The 11,179-nt window shown below is 46.3% G+C and overlaps 1 protein-coding gene and 1 long non-coding RNA gene across 2 annotated transcripts; one reads left to right on the top strand and one right to left on the bottom strand.

The window, feature by feature from the left end:
- Positions 1–458: 458 nt before the first annotated feature.
- Positions 459–2,773, top strand: LOC115317392. Its single transcript, XR_005715599.1, has 3 exons — positions 459–478; positions 1,108–1,251; positions 2,670–2,773. It is a non-coding gene; the product is annotated as an uncharacterized LOC115317392 (long non-coding RNA).
- A 6,390-nt stretch (positions 2,774–9,163) lies between these two features.
- LOC115332061 lies at positions 9,164–10,075 on the bottom strand. Its single transcript, XM_029994336.2, has one exon. It carries the CDS (start codon positions 10,073–10,075, stop codon positions 9,164–9,166), a length of 912 nt encoding a protein of 303 aa, XP_029850196.2.
- Positions 10,076–11,179: the final 1,104 nt, after the last annotated feature.

The following is an 11,179-nucleotide window of genomic DNA, read 5'->3' as shown; positions in this document are numbered from 1 at the left end:
GATTGGAGGATGGCTCCGGGCGGGAGCTGGCGGGAGCTCGGGGGTAAACAAAGCGGTGTCGTCTTTTCTCCGCAGCCATTGCGAAAGGCCTTTTCTGTGGCTCTCGGAAATCCACTGCTACTGCTTGAACGAGGACGCGGCATACGGAAAAAAGAGACCCGAAATACCTCGAAATGTACGTTACTTCGTTTGACGCGAAAGAATTTACCCTGGGAGCATACGAAGCACCAATATGCGTCCCGGTCTCCGGCGGTCGGATGTGAGCCCCCCCAACGTCAGCACGGTGATGTGCGACGCGAGTGAGCCTTTCTACTTTTTGGCGGAGACCCTTTTTCGCCAGCAAGTGTCTCGGTGTCTCCGTGAAGCATCGAAGTGTAGCTACAGCCCTCTTCGGCGAGCTGAACGGGCTGCCGAGCTTTCGAAGGCCGATCTCCCGCAGCGCTGGCACCCGGAGAACTGCGCCATGGCGCTCGCTGGGGTGAGTTACGTCGTCTCTGTACACTTCGCATCATTCACAAACAGTTCAGTTGCACGTGAAAGGAGTATAGCAAAGTAAAACGGAATGTTACGGAAAAGCGGCGGATTGGGCGATTGGTGTGGTACGACCGAGCCGAGTGCGCAGTCGTCTGTTTTTAGTCTTTCCCCCAGCGACAGATTGTATGCCACTTGTCCAAACAGATAGTGTGGTAGGATATCTGTATGTGGATCATAAACTTCGCAGTCACGACTCAGTGTTCGATGGTAGCGTATTTTAGCAGTGATAGCGCCGTGTCTAAGTGTCATCCGATGTCACTTCATGCCAGTGGCGTAGCGAGGGAGGGGGGTTCAGTACCTCGCACCCCAGATCCCCCCCGGCCCCAAAAAAACATGCCTAAGCCAACGCTTCACGCACGCGATAAAGCGCCGTCCTAAGGTGTTCAACTGAAGACGCACTGTTCTTCTGACGCGTGTTCCATCAGTCGCTCACCGCTGATTTGTTTCACCATAAAGCGCCAATGAGGCAAACGCTGCGGGGGCGAGTAGCATGTTTTCGTACCTGCCTACTAGTTTTCTTAGGTCCGTTAATCTGCAAGTGCTTGTGTTTCCCCTACCCCATCATTCCAACAGAATCCACCGGCTGCCGGGCTACTGAAAGGACCCTCTGCTCGGAGGACATGTTGCAGGCCCTGTGTAATGCCCTCGGCGCCTGTGCGACTTCCAGGGGGTCTGCGTTTCACGGCCCCGTTACCAGCTGGGAAGTTCTCCATGGAGGTAAGATTATAAAGGAACCGCTCTATGCACTCAGAGGTAGCTTTCAGAAGTTGTGGAAGCCAAATACAAATGCTGATATCTTTAGTAAAAGAACTTCGTATTACTTGCTTTATGACTTATACATCTCTATTTTGCAAGCCACATATGGCAGGAAAGTGTCACGTTATCTCAACCTGGTTGCTCAAGGCACTGAAAAGCTACCTGTTGCAGACCACTGTACCGTTGTTATTTATTATATGTTATTCCTTGGCACCGGGGGATTGGTGGCCGAGAGGGCTTCCACGCACCAGCTCGGAGAATGTGGAGTGAAAGCTCGCGCTGCAGAACCCAGGACCGTGTGTTCAAGCCCCACATTTGCCCGTTTCGATCTGGATGAGCATTGTACCGGCGTGCGGTCGTGTATCACTACTACGTGATGCACGTTAAGGGCCCCAGGCTAGCGGTCATCTACAGCTGGGAGAGTCATCGCCCGTTGAGGCAGATCGAGTTTGAGACTGTATAAACATACACACAACCCGATTCCTTGGCACGCTGCTGGTATTGCTGTGCTGATGTTTGGACGTTGTTTTTTTTTGGTCGTTGATATGACTACTGTGGTGCTTGGGTGAAATAACCTGGTCAATTACCTTTTCGGCCGTAGAGTGTCGTTCACTTGTTACTTTCTCTCCTCCTCTGGTTAATGTGGCTCAGATGACAGTCATGAAGTCAGCCCGGTTGAAGTTCTTTCGACGCCACATTCTCACATCTCTGGCCGATCGTCCTGCTTTCGCGCAAAACTCACACACCTTGCCTTCTTCGATACTCCCAAATGCGCCTCGGTCGCCCGCTCCGCCGCTAATTTCAGTCCCGTGCCCACTGTTCTATGACAACCTCCTTGACATGACAAATCTAGCTTCTGTATCCGGCCATCAATATGGGTTAGTGCTCAATTTGTAAACTTGATCTTTCAAAGTAACAGTACGAGCTTCCTCCAGTATTTACCAGCAACCAAGCAATGACAAAAACCAAAGCTTTAACTTCCAAGACTAAAAACCCAGGAGTATGAGAACACGCTGGCCAACCCTGCTGAGGACAAGCCAGGATGAGGACAAGCCAGGAGTGGGACAAGCATGTAATCTCAGTATATGGAGAGGTGTCCTCGAAGTTTCCAGCTTTAAAATTGTGGTAGTGTTTGAGTTGGTTTAAGTTCAAGGAGTCTCAAAAGAGCAAATAATGCAATGTTATTTATTTTGATTTGCATCCCTTGGATGCTGGCAGGGGTTCGGTACGAAGGGAATGGAATAGACATGTTTATTTATGCATTCTGTTGCTTCAAAATAAGCTTTCACTGATTTTAAGTTGGTAATGGCATGGGAGGACAAATACGCTGCTCAAGGGTGTAACCGGACCGTTTGACTACTGGGATGACTCTTTTACAGGAGACGACATCTTGTCCAGCACCAGCTTCACCATCTGGGACCAAGTGTACGAGGGGGTCGCACTGCAAGCACATGAAAGGAGGGCACTGCAACCTTGAGGTCAAGCTTGTACATCTACCGTTACAGAGTCCTAAATGGATGCCAATTGGTACTGGTGACCTTATGAAGGTGAAACGTCCCTGGATCTAAAGGGAAAATCTGACTGAAGGCGAGTTGAAGTTGTTTCTGACTTTATTCTCTTATGACTGGAAAGTAATCTGCCTACTTCATGAACTTTGAAGATGCAAAATTTGTTTCCGTAACTGTCCCACTTCAACGTAATGTGCACATTGAAACCTGTTCCTTTTCTTTTTCTGCTTTTTGGCGAGAAAAAAAAAAAGCCAAGGAATCTCCCTCTTCCTTTTCGCAATGGGGAGGTGTGGAAGACTGATTGGATATTTTATATACGCAATCAGTTTCATAAGTGAATCAAGATAAAAGCAGAATACATGTTCACAGATTATTTGTGAATCCTTAGACTTGGTGAAGTGAGTAGTTTATGTTCGAGTCACATAATTATGAAGTCAAAACCAGCTTTAGTGCATTTTTAAGAAGCCGTTTAGACTTGAGAGTTGTGCTTTGACTCAGCAATACACAGCTCACTTTTGTTATTCCTATAGCGCAGCCGAAACTATAAACACGAGCATGTTACCTGACCAATGCTTGAACTGCCGTGAAATCGACGAAGTCCCTATCCTTCGAGAACAAGTGTCAACGGGGATAGTCGAAAGACCAGGGTATTTATTGCACACGCATACTAGATTTCAAGCTTGCAGATTGAAGTAATTGTTTATTGAATCCGTTATTAAACCTGTTTGAGATTGTATCGGTTCATATTCACAGTATATTTATTTTTCATTTCAGCAAGGAATAATTTAGAGACAGATGTTGGTGTTCAGGCGTGATGCTTTTATTTTCATAACATGCAAGAGTGCAAAAAATTAGATTTGGCTTTGTAAACTGATTTTTTATGTATTCTTCCAAACATCATAGCAAGCAATAATGTAAGGGCTACAGCTGCGAGAGTGGCTACACCTGGCATCTCATTTGTTTTATAGTGTGGACAGGTGAGGCATTATACTCCGTTTCACGGTCACTTGGCAAACATTGCGACCCAATAAGAGCATCGGAGCCAGGCACATGACAACATACCACGGTCGAGTCCTCGTTATCGCCACAGCAAAAGCGCCATCTGCGACAAAACATAGTTCCAGGCTTTTTTCTTCTTCTTCTTCTTTTAGTAGTGTTGCCGTCGGATTCTTCGGACCGCAACACTACACGACACTGAAGAAAGACTAAGACATGTGTTACTTATTAACAACACTTAATATAGATCAACACTCTTGAGAAAAACATGGCTTGTGATCGATGTTCAATCAATCGTAGCCGTGAATCGACCACTTCCGCTCAAAACATCGCCCTAGCATTAGAACCCGCCACAGATTCATGGGCAAATTGAGCATGTGGTTGCCTCATAAAAGTGTTACTGAAGAGCTCGCTACTCTAGCGCACGGTAATGTTGCTGAAGTGGACGTCCATCCGAAGTTGTTTGGTTTCTGAGCAGACGACAGCTGGTTCTGGTGGGTGGTCCTTGCATTTGGCGCGGTGACACAAATGCTCCTGTGACATGCTGCCATGTGCCTCGCTCCGACATTCTTACTGGGTCGCAGGAGCCGTAGCCTCCACAGTTTACCAAGCTATCGTGAAACAGAGTGTAGACTGAGCTGTCTGCTAATGAAAGTAGCGTTGCCAGCATCATGTATTATGTATGAAACAGTGTATACTTCGAGAAAACAAATAAAGCCATTCATCCACTGATTGTTTTGGTTTATTAGTAAAACTTGGTTCAGTGAACTTTACATTTCAGCATTAGCATGGATACAACAGCTAAGGTCAATTACAAGTGCTCTAGAGCAGTCCAAACAGTTTCCAAGTGGCTCATGCAAAGCAGCTGACATGGTATTACCCCCAGGAAAGAGACTAGACCTCGCTGACGAATCTACTTCAGCCGCAAGGCACACCAAACTGAATATTGGCGTTTCTAGGAAATTGGGATCAACCAAACAATTCCATGGAAGGGTACTAGTACACCACCAACAGCTTTGGTGTGAGGGTGAGCCCTATCTGCAGCGACAATACTGAAGCCTCGCATGCCACCATCACTAACACATGCGAGTAGTCGCTCAGTGCCTGGCATACTTGGGCATTGATGCAACAAGGAAAGATTATCAATGAGTGGACTAGGAATGTGGATGCAAATGGGATTGTCTTCACATTCTTCACAATCGCTGTACGACCACCATCTGTTGGAGTGTTTCTGGATGTCAACAGCCCATCTGGGACCTAGAAATGACAAATGATGTTAGAAAGTTTGTCACTTACACACTGGCTTTTGCTTGACCCAGTCTGCTGAGCGAACAAAACAAAAATATGTACATACATGTTAGCCATTGTTTACTCCCATGTCAATTCCTTGGGGCGCTCATTAGCTAGGCTTGGATAGTGCACGATATCCGAATTTTCATCTTGGTATGGGAACGAAAAAGGAGACAAGTGACACACAAAACACGTCAGACACTGACAGCGTCGATGTGGTTCGAAGATACACTGCGCAACACATTTTGCAGAAAGACGGCATCGGTACTTCGTTGGCAATTCACTCATACTGGCTAATGTGAAACGGAAAATTTGTACTGTCCGAGTTGGTTGACTGTATTACACGTAACAGCCATTCCAATTTCATTCCTTAAAAAAACAAAAACAAAAAACGATCGCGTTTTTGTGGTAAGTATTGAGCTCTGTGCTTTTCTACAGTGCCATGATTATAACCGTAGACTGCAACTACTATACCAAATACGATGTATGACTGTACTGCGTCTCATCTAAGTGTGAACGAAGCGAAAATTACAAACGCGAGAACGCACTGCAAGATCACACATGCATGGCAGCTATGATCAAAGCTCGGGACTCGTCCATGTAGATTTAACTTCGATCGCCTCTAAAATGAAACGGAACATAATTTATACGGCCTCCGTGCAGTTTCGAGTCGAAATGACGAGTATATATTTCTAAATATCACCTGCGAAGATGTGGTTCGGAGGATCGCGAAAACGCTACATTCTCGGCTGTTTTTTGATTAATAGCGCCTATCGACTCCGCCACACAAGATTTATAAAGACCTGCTAGAAGGCAAAATCTGTTGTATTCGTAAAGGAAGAACAAGATAAAAGGCAACTTACCGGTACAATCGGGCGGCGGTCTCGTAGTGACCGGCGCAACCGGCGTTTCAATCGCGAGGCTAGGCAAGCGCCTTCTCTTGATGCTCTTCGTCGTCTTCATCTTGGAATCTTCGAAATGCTTCTAGCAGACGACGGAGGAATCGTAAGGGGCACAAAGCTGCTCGATCTTCTGAACCCGGCAAATTTAAACCGGGCTACAATAAATAAAAGACTCGCGGTCGCCGCTACAGCACGGCCGCCATGGCCGACGCCGATGTTTGTTTACCCCCCGGCCTCCCCGACATGTGCGAGGGCGGAGCTTAGCCGGAATCGTCATCAACCTCCTCTCCCGCCTTCGCGCCTCCTTTCTCATGCGCAGAAGACGAAAATGAGCCCACTTGCGAGGCGTATTAATTTCGATTACCTGTTTCCTGCAAAAAGCCACGGTGATCTGCGTGTCTCTCTATTTATGTTCCTGTCTTGCCAGATATGCCTGTATTTCACATATGACTTTTCACACAGCCTTCACCATTACTTCTCCCAGTCAACTCTGTACTTAACTGATGTTTCACAGCACAAAAGGAACTTTTAAGCATAACAAGAAGACTGCAAACCTTAAGCTACACCTTTTTTGTACCACTTTATATTACAAGTAAAGGAAAATCACATTGGGTGTATCGATTTCCTTTACACTACGTGTGGCGACTGCAAAAGACCGTCGTCGCCTTGGTCAGCAGAGCACGAGCTTGGACACGGGAGCTCGTGCATTCCATTCTTCGGCAAGCTGGAATCTTGGCAGCTGGTCATGTCCCTCTGACCTGCTGTATTGGAATAAACCCTCAGTACATCCCTCGACTCGTGTCTACTACACTACGGAAATTGTTTCACAGGATGGAGAGCATTACAGGAGACACTTAGGTGGAGTGGCATATATATTGACTGCCTTTGCTCTATTCTTGTTGCTGGTGATATGTGAATGCAAGCTCTGTATTTTTCAGTTTCAGCCGCCGGAACTACCTCCAAGCAAGCCTGGTGTCTTAAAACGTCTCATAAAAGACTTGCCATATGTTTGCATGGCAGAAATGCACCTGGAAAAAAGGATGCGACCAAGGGATGCCCCCGACACATGTAATACACTGTATTCTATTTTCCCTTTTCGTAAGCAGAAAAACGACCAACCTACCTTCTTACTTACACCTTACATTGGTACGAAGAGATGCATTGCAAAACCAGTCTTTTTCTCTAAGGTGTGCATTATGCAGTGTACTTGCCATGCTGGAAATGTGTGAAACCTCACGACACGTTCATCTGCTAGCAGCGATGGCAATCTATTTGCGGGGCTCATGATAGTGTCGCATTCTCTGCTGTTCTACCTCAGACTGTGCCAAATACAAGCAGGTATGCAGCCAGGACTAGACTAAATTTATTATTTGTACCTTCGATGTTTCGTGCTGGACAGAACATTACATGAACCCGATCTAAGCAAGTGCCAAGCACCAGTGGTGTACCAACTTGTTTTTGAGTGGGGGGCAAGCCAGACTCCCCCCAGGGTCAGGGGCGGTGCCCTTGTTATCCCTTGGGTGCCGCCAACCAGTGTGCCCTGCCCATGGCGACTGTTTCGGGGAGGAGAGGGGGGGGGGGGGCAAAAGACACGCCTTGCCCCCCCCTACTCAAACTGGGGGGGGGGGGGGGCAGCGCCCCCCTCGCCATAACGGTTGGTACGCCCATGCCAAGCACCAATGTTAACCGTTTTGCAGATTATGTAGTCACAAGTACACACTCCTATCTGTATGAAAATAAGGCACACTATTATCTTGGGCATGTTACAGTGTCATGAAGCAGTCAGGATGCCTGAGAAGCATTAAAGGGGTGTAAATCCCCAAACTAAATAACAGAGGAGGCATAAGTTCAGTTCTGCATTATAATGTTTAGCACTTGTTATGAGCTGAAAGGTCTGCCTGCGAGCTGACATTCTTCAATGTAGAATCATTCCTGTTAGGAATTTTGTAGTTTAATTTCTTCAAGCCGTCTTTAAGATTAAGTATCGACCCTGGCCTCCCTAACTCCTTTGCAGGCGCAGAACCTGATGCAGCAGAGGTGGAAGCTCCTGACCAGCTGCACCAGGACGATGTTCCAGTCACCGTGATGCAACTCATATCAACAACAGAAGCAAGCGACTTCGACACATTTCTTCATGAGCTCAAAGACACCTATCATGAAAATGCTATAGCAACAATCGAAAGCCTCACGAGAAAACAGTCATCGTGCCCTGCATGGCTCCAATATAGGAGGGGGGTGGCAACCAGTACCTGCTGTCACTCCTTTAAAACAAGAGCAAAATCCTTGAGCACAGAAGAGAGGCCTCACAATGTATGTGGGCTCGCTAAGGCAGTGCTCAAACAAAAAACCTTCCAGAGTGCTGACATGAAAAGGGGGCTCAGAGACGAGCCCATTGCTGCCAAAAAGTATATAGATGTCCAGCAAAAGAGGGGGCACATTGTCACATTGCGCACCAGTGGCCTCGTCTTCTGGAGCAAGCTCCCCGTCATGGCTTGCTCTCCCGACGGGATCGTCACTTTCAAGTGTTCATGTTGCGAGGGAAAGATTGCTGTACTTGAGATCAAGTGTCCCAGGAAGCTCCAGAACAGCCTCAAGTGTCCCAAGAAGCTCCAGAACAGGCTCCCAAAGGCAACTATGAAGCCCCTCAAGTGTCCCGAGGAGCTCGAGAACAGCGTCTCAAAGGCAACTCCAAGGCCCCTCAAGTGTATCGAGGAGCTTGAGAACAGCCTCTCAAAGGCAACTGGACTTCAGCCCCTCAAGTGTCCCGAGGAGCTCCGGAACAGTCTCTCAAAGGCAACTATGAAGCCCCTCAAGTGTCCCGAGGAGCTCCAGAACAGCCTCTCAAAGGCAACTGCGAAGCCCCTATTTTACACTCAGGTAAAAGTACAGATGGGCATCCTTGGCATAGGCCACTGCGACTTTTTCGCTTATGAGTCATCCATAGTATGGAACCTTTTTCCCATTTCATTCAACAAAGACTATTTTGATGAATGTGTTCAGTCCATTACACAACTGTACAGAGAATACATTTTCACAGCATTGCGTTCTGCTTGAGGTGCCATTGTGTGGTGTAAATATTTGGCTGTGTGAAATTTTTCTTTGTAAACATGTTGACTCTAAATGCTTGGATTAGTCATCATCATTAGGTTTATTTACAGTAGAAATCTTTGTACATAATTACAAAAACTTGTCAGAGGAAAGAATTGGTTTTGACAGGTTTGTCAAGCCTGCGAGAAGCTTGACAGTGTGGTCAAGAGCAGGAAGTAGCTGTGTCGGAAACTTTTGTTGCAAAACCTTGAAGGCTTTGAGCCTTTGAATGGCACGCTCCACATGCACACGTGCCCTTGCAATTTTCTCATTCTTAAGTGCTTCAGAGCTCTCCATTTGCCGCTTTTTTCGTAAAAATGGAGGGCGATCCATCCTAACGCGAGCATCGTCGCACAGACTTTCAATTAGGAAACCTTTGTCTACCATCCCATGATCAACATATGGCACACACTGATCAAGGATGGCAGACTCCTTTGTCAGGAAGGAATCTGACGTACGCCCACCAAAAGCGGTGCCAACAAACGTTATCATTCCAACTAGCACCTTTGCGGTGTAGTTCTTGTAATGACTGTAAGTCGAAATGCGTGACGCTAAGTCACCTGGCCTCTCTAGTGTGATCTCAGTACAATCCAATACGACTCGCGTGTTTTTGAACGGCGAAAAGTAGACGGTCAGGTTGCCAAGGACAGACTCTTTTGATGGAAAGAAGACTGCTTCTCCCAACACTCTCGACAAAATGCATACACAGCACTTCAGGAGGTTCGACACTGTTGTCCTGTGAATGGAGAACAGTACGGAGAGAAAGCTGAAATAAATGTTGTGGTACAGCTTCACCATGACCATCAATACTGCGTCTGCGTCATCTAGGCTGTAACCTCGTGGAGATACTTGCTCTCGTATATCCGTGAATTCTGCAGTTATGTTCTTTATCAGTTGCAGGCTCGTTATACCAGTCAAGATGCGTACTTGTTCATCTGACTGGATGACAGACGTGAACAGCAGGGGCCTCTTCTCTTTGACGAGTGTGTCCACTTGAACCATGGCGTCTCTTAGTGTACCAACATGTGCTCCGACAATCTCTGCAAACGGATGGAGCACGTCCATGGCTGTTTTGGGTGAGAACAAACAGACACACTGCTTTACACCAGGTATATAAAGCTACAAATGTGACCATATCTCTTTAAAAACTTCTACGAACCAGATAAATACTTCACTAGTAAGAGTATTCAAAAAACAATTTCAAAGCAGAATATGCTTATAAATAGCGAAGCCTGTGGTGAGCTCAGCATGTGACACTCAGCGCGTGGCTATATTTTTTCAAGCTTTCTAGGGCTGGTAGTGCATGGAGAAAAAGTAATGCATACCTTGTAGGTTATGAACATCAACAATTCATTTCCAGCAATATTTAGCGAAAGTAGGAAAATTGTTCTGTTGCACTTTTGTGCTGTAGTACTTCACTGACAGTACAAGCTGCAACACTCAATCTGGCCATTTTTTGTGCCTGCAGCTCCAATATCTTGTGATTTGTATAAGCACTCAAAGAACAGAACCTAAATGGGGTTCTCTTTCAAGTCTGGGCCAAAGCGTCTTCAAGCACTAGCTGGTATGCCAATAAAGCGTGAAGAGCTGTTGTATCTCATACTGTCTGCGATAGTATACAGTGACCAGATTTTTCAAGGCTCATCCAGGTGCTTAGGAAGACAGATATGAAAAGAAATATAGTTAACTCACATGGCTCCTCTTCGTATGCATCGGCGTCTATGTGGGGTCCTGATATATCTAGCTCCGGTGCCTGCACCAACTCTTGGTCGTCATGTGCTGCAGCATGTGTATAAGTGTATGAATTGAGAAAAGAAAGATAAATGTTTTATTTCTTTCACGCTGTCTTTTATTTGAAAAATGGTCTTGTACTTACAAGCATCTGGAAGAGCAGTCAAGGGTGGTGTCAACGTGGTCCCATCTTGTGCCCCTGCGGACACTGGTTCATCATCAGTGCCTGTAAAATGTAGTTCGAAGTTTGAGAATTTAAAAAAGAGCAATTTTTCATAATTTAGTTAATCCACAGTTCATAAATGCCTTGAAGAGTAATTAACGACAGTCTTGATACAGCCTGACCTGATTTTCGTGAGAGCCATCGTGGGTCAG

The sequence above is a fragment of the Ixodes scapularis genome, unplaced genomic scaffold (assembly GCF_016920785.2).
Source record: "Ixodes scapularis isolate PalLabHiFi unplaced genomic scaffold, ASM1692078v2 PGA_scaffold4__175_contigs__length_147842914, whole genome shotgun sequence".
NCBI lineage: Eukaryota > Metazoa > Arthropoda > Arachnida > Ixodida > Ixodidae > Ixodes > Ixodes scapularis.
This window is presented reverse-complemented; position numbering and strand designations above follow the sequence as displayed.